At 48.0% G+C, this 21,576-nt stretch overlaps 3 protein-coding genes across 3 annotated transcripts; 1 reads left to right on the top strand and 2 right to left on the bottom strand.

Moving 5' to 3' along the window:
* Positions 1 to 1,479: 1,479 nt before the first annotated feature.
* Positions 1,480 to 6,561, bottom strand: LOC106804399 (DNA-directed RNA polymerase II subunit 1). Its single transcript, XM_014805388.2, has 11 exons — positions 6,310 to 6,561; positions 5,219 to 5,482; positions 4,391 to 4,690; positions 4,145 to 4,303; positions 3,805 to 3,966; positions 3,500 to 3,720; positions 3,274 to 3,415; positions 2,846 to 3,181; positions 2,477 to 2,763; positions 2,133 to 2,391; positions 1,480 to 2,019 (listed from the first exon to the last, which is right to left on the bottom strand). The coding sequence occupies exons 1-11, from the start codon at positions 6,391 to 6,393 to the stop codon at positions 1,651 to 1,653; spliced, it is 2,583 nt and encodes an 860-aa protein (XP_014660874.1). The 5' UTR covers positions 6,394 to 6,561; the 3' UTR covers positions 1,480 to 1,650.
* Positions 6,562 to 12,229: 5,668 nt separating this feature from the next.
* Positions 12,230 to 12,949, bottom strand: LOC101780331 (BTB/POZ and MATH domain-containing protein 5). Its single transcript, XM_004974368.1, has one exon. It carries the CDS (start codon positions 12,947 to 12,949, stop codon positions 12,230 to 12,232), a length of 720 nt encoding a protein of 239 aa, XP_004974425.1.
* A 2,045-nt stretch (positions 12,950 to 14,994) lies between these two features.
* On the top strand, positions 14,995 to 15,804 carry LOC101779918 (BTB/POZ and MATH domain-containing protein 4). The gene has a single exon (XM_004974367.1). The coding sequence runs from the start codon at positions 14,995 to 14,997 to the stop codon at positions 15,802 to 15,804; it is 810 nt and encodes a 269-aa protein (XP_004974424.1).
* The last annotated feature ends 5,772 nt before the right edge of the window (positions 15,805 to 21,576 follow it).

Raw genomic sequence — 21,576 nt, 5'->3', positions numbered from 1 at the left:
AAAATCCTATTCTACTGTGTATGTTTAGCCCAACCCAAGAATTCTTTTCTTCGTCGAACCAACGGTTCGACAACAGCCTTGGTACAAACAACGAGGAGAAGCGCATCTCAAATAAACTGCACAAAAATTAAAAAAAATGCTTCCCTGAGAAGCCGGTTTGATCCAGCTTCTACGTTTTAGTACAAATAGGAGCGGTGGGGAGAAGCGTGGCTAGAAGAAGCTGAAAAAACGTGTCGTTTGGCTGCTAGTTTCAGCTTATTTTGTCTATAAGTAGGATTTAAGTTGTTCCAAACAGAGCTAACACCTCGCGTAACAACTTGTACATTTTAACCATGCAAGCACTTTCCTATTGAGACTGATAGCCACTTAAGCCACAATATAGTTGTTGAAATATGGACGACAAAAAATCATGCGGGTATCCTCCCTGTCCTTTGGGAAATAACCCAGGAGCTCATGCCAAATCGATCATCCCTGCTTTTGATCTTGCATTGTTCTGCAACTTTGCTCGTGGGATACTGTATGCTGCAGCAATGTACGTAGCTGCTACAGAGGTAGGTAACCTCTCGTGCAGTAGGTAAACTTGCGAGTCACACTCGTAGCAGATATAGCACGGTGCTTGTAGTCAACATGCTCAGACTTGGACTGATGGCTAGATCAGCAGGCTAGCTAAGCGTTTACTAGGTGGCTAGGTCCTCTCGGGGAAGTGCGTGCGCTTCCATGGAAGTCAGCAGGCATCCTTAACTTGCCACATCAAGGCCTTGTTTAGTTGCTAAAGTTGGGAGGTGCTAAATTACTGTTACAGCACTGTAGCACACTGTAGCGTTTCGTTTGTATTTGTGAATTATTGTCCAAACATTGACTAATTAGGCTCAAAAGATTCGTCTCGCAAAGTACAACAAAACTGTGTAATTAGTTTTTAATTTCATCTACATTTAGTACTCCATGCATGCACCGTAAGTTTGATGTGATGGGGAATCTTCTTTTTGCATAGTGCCAAAGTTGGGAGTGAAGTAAAGAAGGGTCAAGCCGAGCTGCTTCCTCCTCTGCAGCAATTAACCCTGCTGGCCTGGCCAGGCCATACATGTCGCGAACAAGGGGTCAATGGTGCAGCCATATCTGTTCCAACATTCCCAAGATATGACTAGCTCGTTTTCAAAACCCTAGCCACTAGCTACTACAGCTAAGGCTACATGGCCAATCTGACCATTAGCACATTAACTCAATTTAGTTCCCTGCATGCAGGCATAGCTTGTGGTTCATGCATGGTCATGGAGTACTGGTACTGGTTGGTTGAGCACCCTAGCTCGACTAGGATGATACAGCCTAATCTGGCAAACATAATTGTTTCATGGTCTCGTGGAGCACTCCTGGATGTTGTTGAAGATGCATGTTTCTTTTTTCTTAATTGAAATCCAGGAGGTGCTCAGTGTTCCTGAATGTTTACATAGGTTCCCTGTTAACCTGGTACTAGTAGGAGCATAAATCCACATGATGAGTTTTGTAGTATTAATCCTGAATGTTCAAGAGGCTAAGTTAGTCCAGTTTAATCCTGAATGTACACGTTATGTCGATATCACTTGATAAAAACCGGCAGATTAAAAACGAAATGCATTTTCAAACTCTGCCACGCTCAAAAACTTAAAAGCACGGTCAGTGCAAACAAGAAAAAAGAAAACCAGTTTCAGAAGTCTTGACAGCTGTATCAATAAGACCTTCTCTACCACCCATAGCATGAAAGAAGAATTCTTGTGGTGTCAGGCCTCGAAGGTAAGAGTTCTCCACAAAACCACGACTTTCAGGACCATAGTCATCTTTTGTGAAATGTGGCAACGTTCGATCGATGAAACCAAATGGTATCCGCTTGCCCTCAACATTCTGTTGTCCGACACAAGCAGTCATTTGTGAAATGTTAATGAAACTACCTTTTGAGCCTGCAGTGACCATAGCCTTCAAATTGTTGCTTTCAGACAAACTCTTCTGCGCACTGCCCTCAGCATCATCACGAGCCTTGTTAAGAACCTGGAATGGAAAGGAATTGGATTCAAGTTAAACAACTCAACTTAAAAGGCAAATACTCCTCTCCAAAGACTAACAAAGGCTACTAACAACACGAGCAACAAGAAAGATCGTACCTGGTTCACTCTATTTTCAAATGATTCCATCATGGTGCGTCCTGGCTCAGCTTCCAAATGATTCTCATGTGCTTGTTTGATAAGCTCCTTCACCTCATTCTTAGCTTTAGAAATTGTCTCGTTAATCTTTTCCATGGTGGCCGCATCTGCAATAGTATCCCCAATTCCAATACTGAAACCTTGTTGAAGCAACCAGTAGTTGACAAGCCACTGTGTATGACCTAAGAACTTGCGTGCAGCATCTGGACCAACCTCTTCCCTGAAAAGAACAAGTTAAAATGGAATTCAAAATTCTTATTCATATGCAACTCTCAAGTCACAAAATTTTGATGAAGTATGATTACCAAATGACATGGATAAGACTTCCAGAGCCTGTTCCAAGACTCTTTTTGCACAGTGTACCAGATAGAAGCTCTCCCTTCTCTATCCTGACCATCGTATCACCAGGAGTAATGAATCCTGTTTCTGTTTCAGAATGCCAGGCTGAAAACCGAATTAAATTTATTTGCTTAGGAATAATCAAGTTAAAAACTTGTTTCCCAGTCCAAATTGGCCTAGGTTTCAAAATGGCAGGTGCAGGAATCTTTCCATCGAAGTCTTGCCACCACATCAAGATGTTCATAAATACATCCTGCAATAGAATTTTAAATGAGCCACAAAACAGAACAGAATACAACTGGAAAGGGTGAGCATGAAGTTTCTTTTTTATATACCTTTTCAATGAGAGTGTCCCTTTTAGTAATTTTTCGACACCCAAGCAGTGTGTCCTGCACAATACCCATGACAGGCCTATTTGATTGTGGAGAGACAATGCATTTTGGCACCATCATTAACTCTAGAACTTCTGCCCTGGTCTCAAATGACTGGGGGACATGCATATTCATCTCATCCCCATCAAAATCAGCATTGTATGGTGAAGTGACAGACAAGTTTAACCGGAAAGTTGAGTAGGGCATAATTTTGATGCGATGCCCCATGATAGACATTTTATGAAGGCTTGGTTGCCGATTGAAAAGAACAAAATCCCCATCATTGAGGTGCCTCTCCACCTGAGGAAATCAGGCAAAACGTGAGTAGAACATAAAACAAATTTACAATGACATCATTAGAAAAGCACAATTATTGAGAAGTTAATACTCACCTTGTAACCAAGATCCAAATGCTGATCACTGCTTTTCTTCACATATCGAAGATCAAGCCTCTGACCATCTTCTCTGATAATGTACTTTGCGCCTGTCTTCCCTGGGGGAGGGTGAGGCCCATATTCCACAAGTTCCTTCAACCTGGAATAATTGGATTTAACTGCAGATGGTCAGCAAAAGCACAGAGGTTATATAACATTTGTCAATAACAGCAAGCTAGTTCACCTCTCGATGTTATATGGAGTCACAGTTTCAGGATATGTCAGGTTCAAAGCAATACTCCATGGCACTCCTAATTCATCAATGTTTATATTTGGATCTGGTGTGATAACAGTACGGGCTGAGAAATCAACACGCTTTCCCATCAAGTTTCCTCTAATGCGGCCTTCTTTTGCTTTCAGCCTGCTGCAAATTGATTTGATAGGCCTTCCAGAACGCTGTGTGGCCTAAGAATTTCAACAAAAAAATAAAGATTAGACTTTATCCTGGTGCCCAGAAGTTCAACATAAATAACATTTCGACCTACTCACCCTGGGTTGGCCAGGAAGTTCATTATCAAAGTACGTCGCAATATGAAATTGCAATAGCTGAGCAAACTCTGTTATAATGTGAGCTGGAGCGCCATTTCTTTCTTGCCTCCTCAAGTTCTCATTATGCCGTATTATCATAGCTAATTGATGCGTCAAATCATCCTGTTTGCAACAGAAAGACCAAGAAGAATAACAGTGAGCTGTGAAAAAAATGCCTTTCTTTTACGCAGGGGCTGATGTAGAAGCCCTTAAACTTATATGTTAGAATAATAGCAGGGAGCATTATTTATCCATGCAACAACCATTAGACTCATAATAACTATAGTGGTATTATGCTTACCTCACTTCTGGAAGAAGTGTCCATCATGACAGATGGTCTAACAGGGGGTGGAGGAATCGGAAGAACCTGAAGTATCATCCAATCAGGACGGGCAAATTTGGGATTCAGACCCAACAGAAGACAGTCCTCATCACTTATACGCTTAAGAACATTAAGGACCTGGTCAAACAAGCCATGTAAGAAACCACATGATTACAAGAACATTCACAGAATGACTTGCGGAATTGAGCAGAGATATAGATATACCCTCTCAGCTGAGAGGATTTGCTTTCGTTCCACTGGCTCAGGGAGCTGATCTTGATCATCAGTTTTCTTCTTTGGAGCTTTAAACTCTGCAACCATCTTCATACCATCAACTGTAATATTTGGCTGCTGAGCACCGCAACCACCTCTTTTCTTAACAGGCTCGTCAGTGTCTTGCTGCTCCTGAACATCAAGGTCATCGCCACCTGCACAGACCTTTTTGCTCTTGCAAGCATCATATATTCTCTTCAATCTATTCTTTGGATTCCGGATTTTCAGAGCCTGCTTAAATTTGGTATCATCCTGCATGACAAAAATTGGATAAAGGGTAAATAACATGACATAAAGGTTTGGCAACATAAACGGTAAACATGATAAACATCCTAAGAACACGTGGAAGACTCAAAACTTGTGTGCGGTCAGGTTCCATTGTCGTCATGACAAAATAGCTTTTGGCAAGGGGCTAATACAATAAATGCAAAATATACACTTATGCACAGTCGCACATCAGCGTACAAGCTTCATCAAACGTATTAGAACAAAGGATAAATACATATTACGTTGAGGGAAGATAAAGGACAGGTAAAACAATTGCAGTTTACATGCCAAATTGATACCTGAACAAGTTCGTGCAAAGTGAGAAATGGTGCTAACGATGAACACCACCGAGTACAATAAAAACAACAAGCAAAATTTTTATATGCATGAATGGCAGGAAAACAGAAGGTTCTCGTATCATTTCAGTTTACCATGCGTCATATAAAAATCATAACTCCATCAAGTATAGTAAGATATACACACACATCCTGTAACATAACCAGGAAATTGTACCTCATCCGCGAGGATCTTGGAGCAGTTAAAGCAGACACAGCGCATAATGGAGAGCACAGTCTTAATGAAGCCGATGTGGAACATGGGCTTGGCAAGCTCAAGGTGTCCAAAGTGGCCTGGACACTCCGCCATCCCTGCCATGCATGTCTCGCACTTGATTTTCCGGTCAATAGTCCCCAATCGAGGGTCACTGAGCCCACCAGGCTTCGGCTTCCCCCTCTCCATGGTCTCTGCGTGTTCTATCTGAATCACCGACATTTGTCTCTACAAAGGCAGAAAGCAATAAATAGTAATCATTTTCTGTCCCCAGAAATACATTCCTCAAGCACGGCATATGAACAGGATGAACTTTTTAATGAAGTGTTACTATTGAGCCCAATAAAAATATACATTTGAACTCATCATTAATGCCACTTTATTGTTAACTAGCAAGTAATTCGTGTTTATATCCGTACAGACACACAACCGTTTCAGTTGCCGTTGAACTTGACTGAATCAGAACCTTACGACAAAAATTGATTTCATCACTGTATATGTATACAGATATGCCAAACAGCAAATCGCACAGCCACAACATACTGAATTGAAACTATACCATGCATTTAAGACTCACGACATCGACAGCACATTAGTTGCTCATATTTCTCAAAATCACAAAGCATAAGTGCTACATTCAAACTTATAACCATAGATCTCAACAGGGCAGTGCTATTTGCAGATAAAAATCACATATCTCCAATAGTCACAGTGGCGGTACACTCAATTCTTACTTGAGGATGCTCAAAATTTTAGGAATATGAAAGCCTATACAGTTGTACACATTCTAATTTACTGAATTCACCAAAACAGACACTCTGAAGCTGGTACTCAAGCTCAACCCACTCAAACCCGTCACGAATTACAGCAAAACGTGCACTGAATTTGAATCCTGTCCTGCAATCGAATTCGAGTTCATGACCAACTTAGTAAGCTAGCAAACACCCATCTCAGAGTCCACCAACACTACGCCCGCCCACTCAACCCGCCCGAACCACGAAAGCTAAGAGAGCCGGCGGCGGAGGGGAGGGTATGGGAGGGGCGAGGGGTATTACGATCTCGTCGGGGCTGAGGATGCCGAACTGCACGAGCTGGACCTTGGCCACCTCGGCCGGCGAGTACGGGAACCTCGCGTCCATCCCGGCCCCACCCGGCGCCGCCGCCGCCGGCGGCTACCACCACCACTTAGGGTTTCAGATCGCGGCGCCCCCGCCGCCTGCGCCCCCCGGCCGCCGCCGCGCGGCACCAAGCCACCCGCCCGGGTAGGAATCGAGCGGATCGGGCCCCGAGCACAGATCGCTCGCCCCCGCCGCGAGGTTGGGGAAAGGGGAACGGGGAGAGGGGTCTATTTATAGACGTAGCGTGCGCCGGGTTGGCTACCGTGCGCTGGCGTGCGCGTGGGCTCGGTGTATGGAGTGCGGGTTGAGGCGGTGCTGGGGGATGGGGCGGTGTATGTGGACCGCGTCCGGGGATGGGGCGCGGGAGCCACGGGAAACCGCCCATTGGGCGGGTGGTGGTGTGGGACGTTGGATCGGGGAGGGACGGTGGGGATGGGCTGGAGTGGGATCCCTGCGCGGTCAACGCGGAGGCGAGTTTGTGTGTGGTCGTGGAGCACTGACTGCGGAGTGGATGAGGTCAGGACTCAGGAGTCAAGAGGTGTGGGATTGCTGGTGCTGGGCCTGCTGGACGTCTCGTGACTGGCTGTTTGTGGCCGTAAATTTTGTGGGCTGGGCTAAAATGTGTGGGTCTTCCTATTGTTTACTAAGCAAGTAGCCCGAATTTTTTTTATTTTTTTATTTTTTATTTTAGCATTTTGCAAAAATATATGTCTAACTAAAAAATAGAAAATCTATATGCATACCGCCGTTTGAAACGGCTATAGCCAGTTTAACCGGCGAAAGGTGCACTATAGCAACCTTACCCCCGGTTCAACCGGTGGAATTTTCCTTGTCTGAATATCATATTTTTAAAAAATCAAACTAATTCATATAAATTCCAATGGAGATAAACTTATATGAAAATTGTAGATCTCGACATGATCTACAACTTTGTAGTTCATATATTTTTCATTTGGAATCATCTTGTTACTCAAATAATCGATACAATATTCAAATCTAAAATCCAGCCAAATTTCCTTTATCTGGATAGTACATTTTCAAAAAATCTTAACTATTTCATATGAACTCGGATGGAGATAAACTTTGCATAAAACTTGTAGATTTTGACGAGATCTACAACTTTTTGATTCAAACTTTTTTCATTTGGAATCATATTGGTGCTCAAATAGATTTGAACATTGTGTCGATTATTTGAGCACCAATATGATTCCAAATGAAAAACGTTTGTACAAAGTTGTCGATATCTACATTTTCATATAAAGATTATCTCCATCCGAGTTCATATAAATTAGTTATGATTTTTTGAATATATGCTGTCTAGAGAAGGGAAATTCCGTCGGTTGAACCGACGGTAAGGTTGCTACAGTTCTCTTTCCGCCAGTTGAACTGGGTATAGCCGTTTCAAATGACAGTATGGGTACAGTTTTGCAATTTTTGTTTTAACATATATTTTTGCAAAATACTAAAATAAAAAATATAAAAATAAAATCCTATTCTACTGTTTATGTTTAGCCCAACCCAAGAATTCTTTTTTTCGTCGAACCAACAACAGCCTTGGTACAAACAACGAGGAGAAGCGCATCTCAAATAAACTGCACAAAAATTTAAAAAATGCTTCCCTGAGAAGCCGATTTGATCCAGCTTCTACGTTTTAGTACAAATAGGAGCGGTGGGGAGAAGCGCGGCTAGAAGAATCTGAAAAAATGCGTCATTTGGCTGCTAGTTTCAGCTTATTTTGTTCATAAGTAGGATTTAAGTTGTTCCAAACGGAGCTAACACCTCGCGTAACAACTTGTACATTTTAACCATGCAAGCACTTTCCTATTGAGACTGATAGCCACTTAAGCCACAATATAGTTGTTGAAATATGGACGACAAAAAATCATGCGGGTATCCTCCCTGTCCTTTGGGAAATAACCCAGGAGCTCATGCCAAATCGATCATCCCTGCTTTTGATCTTGCATTGTTCTGCAACTTTGCTCGTGGGATACTGTATGCTGCAGCAATGTACGTAGCTGCTACAGAGGTAGGTAACCTCTCGTGCAGTAGGTAAACTTGCGAGTCACACTCGTAGCAGATATAGCACGGTGCTTGTAGTCAACATGCTCAGACTTGGACTGATGGCTAGATCAGCAGGCTAGCTAAGCGTTTACTAGGTGGCTAGGTCCTCTCGGGGAAGTGCGTGCGCTTCCATGGAAGTCAGCACGCATCCTTAACTTGCCACACCAAGCCGAGCTGCTTCCTCCTCTGCAGCAATTAACCCTGCTGGCCTGGCCAGGCCATACATGTCGCGAACAAGGGGTCAATGGTGCAGCCATATCTGTTCCAACATTCCCAAGATATGACTAGCTCGTTTTCAAAACCCTAGCCACTAGCTACTACAGCTAAGGCTACATGGCCAATCTGACCATTAGCACATTAACTCAATTTAGTTCCCGGCATGCAGGCATAGCTTGTGGTTCATGCATGGTCATGGAGTACTGGTACTGGTTGGTTGAGCACCCTAGCTCGACTAGGATGATACAGCCTAATCTGGCAAACATAATTGTTTCATGGTCTCATGGAGCACTCCTGGATGTTGTTGAAGATGCATGTTTCTTTTTTCTTAATTGAAATCCAGGAGGTGTTCAGTGTTCCTGAATGTTTACATAGGTTCCCTGTTAACCTGGTACTAGTAGGAGCATAAATCCACATGATGAGTTTTGTAGTATTAATCCTGAATGTTCAAGAGGCTAAGTTAGTCCAGTTTAATCCTGAATGTACACGTTATGTCGATATCACTTGATAAAAACCGGCAGATTAAAAACGAAATGCATTTTCAAACTCTGCCACGCTCAAAAACTTAAAAGCATGGTCAGTGCAAACAAGAAAAAAGAAAACCAGCATGCATGGCACATTATATATTTATATTACATATATGGCACTAGTTGATTGAGAAGATTATTGATCGCCAGCCGGCCGGCCTCAAGAGAAGATTGCAAGTCAAAGAGCAAGCCAGAAACAAACTCAGCAGCATTATACTATGCATGGACAACGAAGATCACCTCCTCTCGTGATCAAGCATGCTCTTACAGTATACTACTACTAGTGCTAATTACTCACTAACCAGATCGATATATATCTAATAACAACTAATGACGCCAAGTCACAAATTAACCAATATAAGATCACACGCATGCATCTGCTGCCGATCTGTGCAGCATGCGTGTGCGCGTCAAACTGATCGCCATCATCTACTAGCTAGCTATTCCTAGTTGTGCGAGGGAGGGTGCGTCTTGGGCCCCGCGTAGTCCACCCCGACGTCGTCCGTCGCGCTCTCCTCCTGCTCGCCGCCGCCGTCGTCGACCTGCCGCGGCGGCGACGGCGACGGCGCGGCGCTGGCCTCCTTCTCCGGCGGTGGCGGCGGCGCGCATCCTCCGCCGCCGGCACCGCTCGCTTCCACGCCAGGCAGTGAGGGCGGCGGCTCGGCCTCGACGCCGCTCGCCACCACGCCCGGTGGCGATGGCCGCGGCGGCGGCCCTCCACGGCGCGCCATCATCGCAGGGTAGTAATGCGCATCGTAGTAGGACAAATCCTGCATGCACGGATAGATTCCACGCTCGATCAGTATTCAGCAACACTTGCCGTGCAGAACTCGACATCTAACGTGTATACGGAGCTTGATGTGTACCTTGTTGGCGGCGTGGCGGTGATCATGGATTGCCGGCGAGGGGAGGAAGAGGTGCTGGTTCCGGCTGGTGGCGTCGCAGGTCGAGGCGGACAGGTGGAGGAGGAAGAGGAGGAGGTAGTAGGCCAAGAGCATGGCTGCTCCGGCTATGGTATCTTGGTCCGCTCTCTCCCCCCGACCCGGCCTCGATCTGTCGACGTTCTCCCCTGTAAGAGGCCGGATTCTTCGGTCTCTTTTTGGAGCTCTCAGATGAGAGAGTTGGATCGTGTCGTCCTTATCGCGGGCTGTTTCGAGTTTGGAAGAGTGACGGGGGGTTGCGGCCTCGGACTAGTATTTGTACTTGCTCAGGGGCTCGTTTTTAAAATCAAAACCAATTAGTGCCAGCTGTCAAAACTGTGCGTAAATAAAGCGTTTAAAATTTGTCAATCAAATAAAAATGCACCGGCACCTTTTTGGATAGCTGGATTTAATTTGTATGCCTTCCTAATAAGATGCATATTACGCATTTAATTTTTGATTTTTATCTTTGGAAGGTCGGTGCATATTTAATTGCCCTTTTCCCCTTTGCAAGGTTAACAGCTTTAATCAGGGACACTTAGGATAGCACGTTCTCTGTAGCATTGTTCACCAAGGATATAGTCAACACTATAATTCTTCCATCATTAAATGGTTTACTCCCAAATAAGTGTCGGGCCCATGTGTCGGTATTAAACAACACTTCTTCCCTTGACCTTGTCCCTCCATGCACGGCGTGGAGGTCGAGGCGTTCAAACTAGTGTTAGAGAGTGTACTATCTCTTCTTCAAGAGATAGCTCATAGAGTGAAAGTGGATCCCAAATTTTATGGATGTGAGAGAAGATGTATAACTCAAGGTGCTTTGAGCAATGTGCTATGAGACAAACCATTGGAGATGGACAAGCTTAGAGCTAGTGTGCTGGCTCAACTGTTGGAGGAGATCTTATATCGGCAACTAGGAAAGCACTGAGATGATAACCCAAAGCCTCATGGACTCTTCCCTCCGTTACGATGAGCCCAACCTAATTAATATGCCATCGGGAGCAACCACTGAGAAATAGGGAAATTTTCAAGCATCTTTACTTGTCCAGACGCGACACCGAGCATCCAATTTGGCAAGTCAACCTAGCCAAAAATATCTTTGCCTCAGCCACGTCGGCGAACTACACCTTGTTTTAATAGTGGAAAACGAACTCATTTCTATCTTAATCCCTCTCGATACATGTGGATTGGAGGAGATCGTTGCGTTTCAAAACAAGGCCTAGGGTGTTACTTGCATGGTCTGCATTAGCATAATGACTGATATACGGTAGGTAATAAGGGCAACCACAATGCATTTAGACCAATTAGTCCATATAATGGGTGCTAGATGGTAGGTAACGGCAACAACAATGTACTTAGATCAAATTGTCCACATAGATGGGCCACATGACAACTGGTTTTTAGTTGTTGAAATCTGTGCAATGTTAAAAGGGCATAGATGGTTTAAAAGATGGGACCCATTCCTCGATAAAAAACAACAGATCCAACTGTAGTAGTGAAAGAGAGGAGGAGAAGAAGAATGAAAATAATTTTTGTTTCATATGGATGAAAACTTTGTTAGCGGTTCTGGATTTTTAAGCCCTTTCGTTGATTAAATAAGAAAGGACTACTTGGAAAGCGACATAGACACTGGTACATCAGGAAAACCTTTAGAACTCACCGTTCAACTTGATCGAAGCAGTAGCGAACATTCCCATCAGTCATGTGTTTCCCAGCCGGATAGAATGGAAGAGGATTCCCATAAAATAGGGATAATTAATCAATAAAAAAATGAACTAGTGGAAAGTTACATGAATAGTAGCTGGCCTATGCTGTTACAAAGGGCAGTGGAAATCGGTAGCGCGGTATGCCAATCAAATTTAGCGATTATATGCAAACAAAAATCGAAGTTCATCTGCAAACCTCCGGCCGGGGCGGTGAGTTTGGTTGCCGGCGATCTTGCCGTGCCGTTGGTTTAACGGAAGTTCATTCCTCTAAAAAAAACCGAAGGACATTAAAATCTGACTCCCTAACAGCAACATATCCTCGAAGAACCAAATTTGACTATGATCGAACCAATTCATCAAGAAGAAGAAAAAAGATACTACTTCATTTTAATAATTGGTTGCCGACAACTGATGCGCGGCTAGCCGGCTAGATAATTGACGCGCGGCGGTTTTTGGCGAGGCTCCGGCGGATGTATTCCCTGTCGTCCAGGGGCGGCTGCCGGCGACGCCTGTTGCTCTCGCGGTTTCCGCCCTCCCAGTCGGAGTCGTCGCCGTCGTCCTGCTGCATGGTCTTGTGGCTCTCCTTGGGCGCGACGGCGAGGACGCCGAGCTCCGTGACGCCGACGTCGCAGCGGATGGCGAGGCAGTCGTCCTTGAGCAGGGTCTCGCTCCGCCGCTCCAGCTCCTCCTTGGTGACGAAGTTGGCGAGGCCGACGCCGATGTCCCCCGTCACCTCGTCGCCGTGGTGGCCGTATTGGCGGCCGGGGTACGTGAAGATGCTCGTCTCGGGCGGGATCTCGTACGCGGCGAAGCCGGAGGGGTCGAGGAGGCTGAACTTGTACTGCGCCCGCACGCGCTCCTTCTCGTAGCCGGCGCCGCCGGCGAGGCGGAGGTAGAGGGAGATGGAGCCGGAGTCGGTGTCCCTGGCGCTGTCGGTGCCGTTGGGGTAGTAGTCGATCAGCCAGTAGCGGCCGCCGACGATGAAGTGCCCCGAGGTGATGCGCTCGCCGGCGGCGAGCGTCTTGGCCCACGAGTACCCGTCGATGCGGAACACCTGGAACCCCCGCGCCGGGGTGACGGCGACACCGTACGCGGAGCGCGAGAGATGCCGCACGGCGGCGGAGAGCAGCGGCTGCGCCGCCGACATTGTGTTGACGGAGGGAGTAGATGAGGAGGCAGAGATGAGGGGCTTGTGTTGACGGCCGGCCGGGGTTCGTATATATCGTGCAATGGAGATACGCGGGTTTGTTAACTTCCGTTGAGTACGGTTCAAGCTAGCTAGGGTTAGCCGGTTAGGTACAGTATAATCCTTATCTTCACAAACAAATCATTTGTTGCTTATTTTTGTGACAGTAACAAAATCAATTGTTGCTGATATTATCCCTAAAATCTGCACAAACTTTGAGGTATTGCGTCGCTAGCTATTCGCTTGTGGCTGGTGAAAGATACTGTGCGTTGCTACTTCTAGTGTAGCATAATCTTTTTAAAAGTGCATTATATGAAACTAATAAAGCAAAAGTACAAATTGCAATGTAATTTTTTTTATCAAAGTACACATAAACACAAAACTTAATCTCCACTAAAAAAGTTGAGAGTTGCAGAACTCTACACAAGTTGTGGGGTGGGCTGCACTCAACTTTGCATTCTGCCTCATTGTTTTCATCTATCTCGTCTTGCCACACAGCACACAATATAAGATACATTTCTATTTTAATAAAATATTTTTTTGTGTTAAAATATATTTGGTAGTTATACATATCGTAGTTTGTATCTGATTTCTTCTCCTCCCACCTTTTAATTTCTAATTTGTTCTTTAATTCTTTTAGGTCGTGTCGCCGTACGTGTGTGTTTTCATACCTTATGATGAATTCATTAAACCAACCACACAAACTTTATTAAATTTTTCTCATACCAACTACAAGTTCTCTTACTTTGGGTATGCAAGGCGGATCCAAAGATAAGATGATCCCGAGTGTTGTTTGTTCGGGGCACAATCAAAACTGACTACTTGATCGCTACAAGAGACGCGAGGAGGATCTAATCGGAACAAATTGCAAAGTTTATTCCGAAAAAAAAAAGGAAATCCATCCAGAAATGCATCTGGATTTTGATGATGATTGCAGCCACCTTGCCGCCTTCGTTCACTCGCGGTGGCGCTGTTCGGCGAGGCACCGGCGGATGTACTGCCTATCATCCGGCTGGCGGCGGCCCGGCGTTTTGTCGTCGTCGGAATCCTCTTCAATTCGTCGGTGTAGTTGAGCCTTGGGACCCTTTGGCGGTACCTCTGGCCGAGGTATAGGCCGTTGAGCTCCAGGACGGCGAGGGAGTCGTCCTTGAGTACGGTCTCGCGCCGCCTCTCGAGCTCCTCCTTGCTGATGAAGTCGGCGTAGCCACGCCCGAGCTCCTCCGGCGGCCCCACCTCCTTCTCAATCTCGTTCCCATCCTCGTCGAAGTAGTCTTCGTAGTAGTGCACGCGGCCGTAGTCGTCGTCGTCGGGGCCCGTGCTTGGCGGGGAGCTCGTACGCGGCGTCGCCGGAGGGGCCGAGCAAGCTGAGCCTGTATTGCATGCGCCCGCACGCGAGCCTCGTGGTCGTCGAGCCGGAGGTAGAAGGAGATGGAGCCGGAGTCCGGCCTGGCGGCGTCGGCGCCGTTCGGGTAGTAGTGGACGTGCCAGCCGCAGCCACCGACCGTGAACACGGAGCGGATGCTCTCGCCGCCGGAGATCGTCTTGCTCCACGAGTAGAAGGTCGATGCGGAGCACGTGGAAGCCTCTGGCTACCTTGGCGACGACGCCTGAGGCGGAGCGCCACGGCGGGCTGACGCCGGCTGAGAACAGCGCCGCCGCCGCCGACATGGCAGGTTAATAAGTTGGTGCTAGGCTGCTAGCAGGGTAGATCGAGATGGGAAAATGGCTGAGAACGTTTGTAGATCGATTTTGTGTTGTTGACTGCTATAATAAAATGGCCGCCGTTGTTATGTGTCAAGAAAAAGGGAACTAATTAAGGTACTCGATCTCGATCGATTCTCCCTGATGAAGAACCGTTCCTGTTCCTGTTCTATCCCGGCCCGACACGCGGAGGCCTTGAGGGCTTAAGGCATCCACACTAATCGATCAAATCCATCGAGGAACGCGAGGAGATCATACGATTCTTTTGATTTGATCTCTCAGCCGGGTTCGAAACCCACGCCGCCATGTCGTCGTTGCCGCCGCCGCTGCTGTCCGCCGGCGCCGGCCAGCCCTCGTCGCGCTCCGCCTCGTGCTTCGTCGCAAAGCCGGCGCGCGGGTTCCTGGTGCTCCGCATCGACGGCTACTCCTGGACCAAGGCGCTCCCCGGCGGCGAGCGCATCACCTCGGACGTCTTCACCGTCGGCGGCCGCCAGTGGTGCGTCGACTACTACCCCAACGGCGCCGACGCCTCCGCCGACGAGTCCGATGCCATAGCCCTCTACCTCCGCCTCGTCGGCTACCAGTACCAGCAGCAGAAGGAGCGCGTGCGGGCGCAGTACAAGTTCAGCCTGCTCGACCTCGCCGGCAACGCCGCGTACGAGCTCCCCGCCGAGACGGGCACCTTCACGCTCACCAGGCCCACGGCGTTGCTGCTGGGCCAAGACTACGGCTTCGCGGTCGCCCCGATCAGCGGTGGCCAGGCGGCGGCGGCCGAGGACATTGGGCGCGGCTACGCCGCGTTCATCACGCGGGAGGAGCTGGAGCGGCGGCGCGACAGCCTGCTCAAGGAGGACTGCCTCGCCGTCCGCTGCGACGTCGGCGTCACGGAGGTGGCGCCGCTGTCCGTCGTGCCCAAGCCCTTGATGCTGCCGCCGCCCATCATGCCCCGCCATGATTACGGGTACCACTACGGCGGGTACCCCGAGTTCAACGACGACGGCGCGCCCTCCGTCTGGGACGGATCGCGGGAGCGCAAGCGCAGTCATCAGGAGCCTCCGCCGGATGACAAGGAGTACATCCGCCGGTGCCTCGCCGCCAAACGGCGCGGCGACTGATCCGGCCAAGTGCATGCCACCGTTAGTTCATCCGGTGTGTTCTGCTCATCTACCGATCTACGTGTGTGGTCATCCAAGTTGGTAGCAGGAAACAACTGTAACAAAATAAGCAATGGCTTGTTTTTTTTAGTAAAAGCAATGGCTATTTTCTTCTAGATTTGATCGTAATTGATCAAACTGGGGTACTAGGGTTCTTTTAATCTGTTCTGATCCCATGAAAAATCAGTTCATCATAAGTTTTGTGTTTTTGTAGTGCTTAATATGCAGGTTGGAAGTTTTGAGCGCACGAAACTTTGAAATTCTTGCCCCCGCGGGGCCAAAATATATCGGATGTACATCGTCATCATCGCCTCAGGATATATCATATCATATCGGATTTGTTCATGGTTAGGTTGCTTTTCAAACCTTGCAATTTAGGAGTCATATGGCATTGCCCGCTAGACATCTATCAGATGCTCGTCCCTCGCAACATGGAAAACGGGGCTATGCCGATATTGTATACTATCGTTTCAAACATCAAGAAAGGTGCAAAAATAGCTTATTACGCACCCAGTTGCACAATAAAAACTTCCACAGTAACATCGCAACATGTTTCACGCAACATTTTGTATGAACCCATCAGTCACTTGAGTTTGAATCCCCTAAATCACAATGTGAGTCATTAAAAATAATCAAAAATTAATGATGAAAGTTGAAACATCTAAAAACACCCATCACAACATATAAAAAGCCCTAATGCAATATCAAACAAAGTTATTACCAAACAGATAAGCTAACCATCCCAAATTCTTTGTTTCCAATGTCTTTAATCACTTATTGCAACATAAAAGATCACCAAGTGAAAAACATCTCAAGTCACATATTATACAACATAAACAAAAACAAATTAGCATTGCAACATTGAAGTACAATGGTTGCAGCTTCATAAGAATACGCATGTAGTAGATGGCCACAAAATAACGACGAGTGATGCATGGATGGATGATCCTGCATGGTGAGGTTCAACCAATTTACTTGTACCATATGGTTCATTCCTGTTAGTAGATAATGTATTAAGTGGGATGGCTTTATCCTGGATGGGTTGGTACAATTCACCCAACCAAACAAAAGAATCATTATTATTTTGAACTATTCCATACATGAATCAAATGATACAAGCAACCAAACATACCCTTAATATACCCAAATTAGGGACCTACTTGTGGGAGCTTCATTGCATAACCCCCTTTGCCAAGTCAAGCTGCTGCTCATTTGAATTGACACATCCCTCCTCGCCAATTCGAGCTGTTGGTCACATGGATTCAGCTTCGTAAGAGCGGTGCGGCTACGAATGATAATGGCATTTTAGTGTGTTGCTCTCTGGGAGTGGTATAGGAGTGAAATCGTATTTTGAAACAGGCAAAATCATAGTTTATTTGCTAGTTAGTTAGTTGACCTGTACGCCGATACTACTAGGAATCCACCTTCGGTACTGGGTCAAAGAACCGATACTAAAGAGCTATTAAAAAATTAAAAAAAAGAAATTCGCTGACCGGAGCCTCGGCCGCACCCCGCCGCCGTCTGCCTGAGCGCTGGAGCCTCGACCACACATCACCTGAGCCCCGCACCGAAGAGAGAGAGAGCCACCCTTCCGACTCGTCATCGCCGACCGCCCTTCCTCCTCGTCATCGCCGACCGCCCTTCGTCCTTATCTGCCGAGCCTGGTCCCGGCCCTCGTCCCCACCACCTCGCCTCCCTACGACCCCCTGCCGGCCCTCTTGCCCGGCCAGCCACCCTCGTGACGCACTCTGCTGGCCCTCTCGCGCCGCTGGCCACCCTCAGCCAGAGAGAGAGAAAGAGAGAGAGAGAGGTGAGGCCACGCACCTCATCCTACCGCGCCGCCACCCCTTAGATCCCGCTGCTCCCGTCGCACCTCCACGCTCTGCCACTGCGTCGGCCTGCAGATCCCGCTTCTCCACGCGCCGTCATCTGCTGCAGCTCCCCGCGCGATTACTCGCCACTCCGCCTCTGCGCTTCCCCACGCTGTGCTGTCGCCTCACCTCATCCCGCCGCCGCTCCTCACTGGCGTCGCAGTGAGGGGCGCGCAGAGGGGAGATGGGAGGGGCAGCCGTGAGGGGAGGGGAGGGGTGCGCCTATGAGAGGAAGAGAAGCGAGGCCGCCATGAGGGGAGAGGGGAGAGAGGAGGACCGTTTGAGAGAGAGAGGGGCGTGCGAATAAGACGGTGAGGAGCGAATGTGTGCGGTGGACTTCAATCTAGTGAAGTCCAAATTAGTACCAGGTGGAGGCTTCACTGGGTACTAAAAGTTGCACATTAGTATCGGGTGAAGCCTCCACCGGTACTAAAGGTCCTTAGACACATTAGTACTGGGTGGAGGCTTCAACCGGCAGTAATGTGCAACCTTTAGTACCGGGTGAAGCCTCTACCCGATACTAAAGGGGTTCACGGGAGCCTCGTTGGGGACCAGGCTTCAGGCCCGGTACTAATGCTCATATTAGTACCGAGCTAAAATGCAACCGGTACTGAGCCTCAGGATGAATGTTCAGTTTTCCAGTAGTGCAAAATCAAATCAGGTTGCGCGCTACTTTTGTTACAATCGCGTGGCCAAAAGTTAGGAGCGCAATGCAAACTTTGAGCAATTCTAAACTTTTTTATTTCATAAAATTTTCAGCCAATACGGTTTATCCCTTGGTCTAAACGGAATGATAAACAATGTGGTTTGGTCAAGCCAAACAGAATGACAGGCCTATCTTGCCCATGGGCCTTTCCCATGTGGTGAGATCAGGAAAAAAAATAAAGGAATTAGATTAAAAGAGGTCACAATGCTAAATGTAAAAGAGACCAAGCACGAAGAAACCTAAGTAGAAACGAATTATCCAGTGTTCCTTGAGAGTTTTGAGTTTGAGACTAAGCATGAAGAAACCAAACAAAAAGTAAAGATAGCAAAAACTTAAGTAACCAAAACCTAATGTAGAAATCCTTAGCACCTTGGATTTATTTCTAATAATTTATTTTATGAGCTAATACTTTCACCGATGAGCAGTGAGGCACCGGTGGATGTACTCGGTATCACTCGGTCGCTGTCATACTCGTCAGGTGACTCAGAGCCGCGGCGCGGCCCACGCCTCATCCTCGCCCTCGCGTCGTTCTTCTTCTGCTTGATCGCGATGGCCATGGGCCCCATCTTCGTGACGCTGACATCACAGCGGACGGCGAGGGAGTCCTCCCTGAGCAGGCTGTCCCGCCGCCTCTCCAGGTCCTCCTTGGTGATGAAGGCTAGCCGCACCCTAGGTTCCCCGCGGTGGCGCCCTCATCATCGCCGCCGTAGCTGTAGCCGGGTGAAGATGCCTGTCTCGGGCGGGAGCTCATACGCGGTGGTGCCGACGAGGTCGAGCAGGCTGATTCTTAGTCCGCCTGCACGCGCTCCACCTTTGGGGAGGCCTGGTGTGGCGGAACCACCTCGGGTTAGCTTGATGAAGCAGGGTTAAGCCGCCTAACATGCGACACCACTGCCTAAACCGAGTTAACACGAAGTGCCGTCGGATTTCATCCGATTTAACCACTTTAAACAGGATCAAGTTCAGCAGACCCACACGAAGGTGAGCGGTTACAGAGAATACAACAAGTCCACTGGGTTAAGTATTCTTACTTAATTAGTTCGGCCATGAAAATTAACATCAGAGTTTCATAAAAAGAACAACAGAGAAAACGCTAGCGGAAGACTTCGTCGGGGTCGGACGTCCGGGCGAGGCCAGCCAGAACATCACTGAATCCTCTCCTCGCCGTCCGAGGAGGGGTCCCACTCGACCGTCCAGCCTGACGGAAGCTGGGGCGGCCAAGCACCAACAAGGGAGGGGTCGGAAGCTGCAACTTCACCTGAAAAACAGGAGCCACAACAAGGCTGAGCTACTAAGCTCAACAATACTTAACCGGGGAGGAGCCACTACTCTTCCAACTAGACATGCAAGGCTTCTTGGCTGAGGGGTTTGATTTGCCAAAAGCGCTAAGTAACCTATTTTCAAGTTTTAGCTCCGGTTCTATATTTATTTCCCAGTCTAGGTTGTGCAACCTATCCTAAACAAACATCGAGCCACACAAGTGTATAGATAGAAACAACAACATTGCCATCATCAGATTCCTCATTTACTCAGGGTGACATAGCGATCAAGTAATCTCAAACTGTGAGAGGCAGACGAATCGATTCGGGTTCTTTAACCATGCATGGTGAACCTAGCCCCACGACATCCGCGCACCCGGAGGTCGCTTCCTGTGTCGGCCTTCCCCATCAGTCCCCTAACCCGTGTCGGGCCCATTTCCTTTGGTGCAAGGTTCCACAGACCCGGCCTCTGCCGTTCTGTGACTACGCTTTGCCACCACGTGCGACAACCAGCAGGGGAAACTCCGTTCCAAGAACAATGGGGCGACCGCTCACGTCTAGGTTCAATCAGGTACTAGGCTTCCTCATCCCATACTAAGTATGAGGCTAGTACTTTCAAACACTTGATCACGAACACCACCACTGTCGGACCTTAGCAAGTTTTCATAGACAGACGGGGCAACCATCCAACCACCAAAATGTTACCAAACCCTGCCCCGTCCATCGTCCTTATAGTTGTAACAGGAGAGTAAACATGCAACTCCTACAACTCGCGAGTGACAGGAGATCACTCGGCTTTTACCGTTTCCTATTTAAGCAATGCAGCTACTCGGTTCAACAGCTAGTGCTCATATCAAGGGTTACTAAATCATGCATCTAGGGTTTCATACAACTCCTAAACGTAAACGCACAAGCATGCTATTCGGAAGGCATGTGAAAGTCTGGCAAAACACGTAGGATTTCATGCAACCGGAGCTTGCCTGCAAACAAGGAAGGCTGGAACTGCTCGGCTTCGGGGGCGTCTTCGACTTCAGCGGGCGGGAACTCGGCTACCGCTTCTTCTTCGGGCGCCGGGTGCAGCTCGTAGAAGCCGTCGGCGAGATGCAGCTCTACACGAATGCAATGCAAGGGTTAGCTTATCGTTTTGATTGACAGCAACACTGGCTCTCCTGAGCCCAGAAACTTGCGACAAAGAGCAGGAGTTGGAGACTGTTTGAGAGAGCTGATGATGATCAACAGGTAAGGGTAGGAAGAAACGAGTGGTCTGATCCTTGAACTAGAGGGTGTGATAACTGGGATCCTCCGACGTAGGCGGTGAAGGGTTCCCACGTTTTACACTTACACCCTCAAGTTGAGGAAAAAGATCACAGCCAGACCCTCGGGCGAGACGGACAAGGGTCGGCAAACAGACAGGGTCGGACGAGGCGGAACTGGGGTCGGGCGGATAGGAGGGGTCGGGTGAAGCGGACTTAGGGTCGGCACTCACCTTCTTCCTGAAAGGAAAGCTTGGGGTCGGAAGAGGCTAACTTGGGCGCGGAACTAAAGCTTTGAGCGGGAACTAAGGCTGGCGGTGCTCCGGCGGCGATGCTTCTTGCAAACCGCAAGGGAGCTCTTGCGCAGCACAAGGGAGCAAGCTGCGGGGTGACTTGGATGAACTGAGAAGAAACTGGAAGAAGAACTTCTCAAGATTGGGCGGATGGTGCTAGAAGCTTGAGCAGGGAGCTAGAGGAAACTAAGGGCAACAAAGGCGGAGGGAACTCCGACGACGGGGGCATTCCTTTTATAGCTGCGGGAGCAGAGGAACGGAAACGTCGCGGGGAGAGAGAAGGGAAGCGGTGCGAAGGCCGGGGAGAAGCAATGGAGTGCTCTGCCGTGGCGGCGATTGAGCAAACCGGGC

Source organism: Setaria italica, chromosome VI (genome assembly GCF_000263155.2).
Source record: "Setaria italica strain Yugu1 chromosome VI, Setaria_italica_v2.0, whole genome shotgun sequence".
NCBI lineage: Eukaryota > Viridiplantae > Streptophyta > Magnoliopsida > Poales > Poaceae > Setaria > Setaria italica.
Note: the sequence above shows the minus strand (reverse complement) of the source record. Positions and strands in the feature narration are given on the sequence as shown.

Bases quoted from the DNA above. Each gene is read 5' to 3' on its own strand.
- LOC101780331 (XM_004974368.1), bottom strand. From the start codon at position 12,949: ATGTCGGCGGCGCAGCCGCTGCTCTCCGCCGCCGTGCGGCATCTCTCG.
- LOC106804399 (XM_014805388.2), bottom strand. From the start codon at position 6,393: ATGGACGCGAGGTTCCCGTACTCGCCGGCCGAGGTGGCCAAGGTCCAG. The intron at 3,416-3,499 runs GTGAACTAGCTT...CAATTATTCCAG, and splicing joins ACTCCATATAACATCGAGAG to GTTGAAGGAACTTGTGGAAT. The intron at 2,764-2,845 runs GTATATAAAAAA...ATTCTATTGCAG, and splicing joins GGGACACTCTCATTGAAAAG to GATGTATTTATGAACATCTT.
- LOC101779918 (XM_004974367.1), top strand. From the start codon at position 14,995: ATGTCGTCGTTGCCGCCGCCGCTGCTGTCCGCCGGCGCCGGCCAGCCC.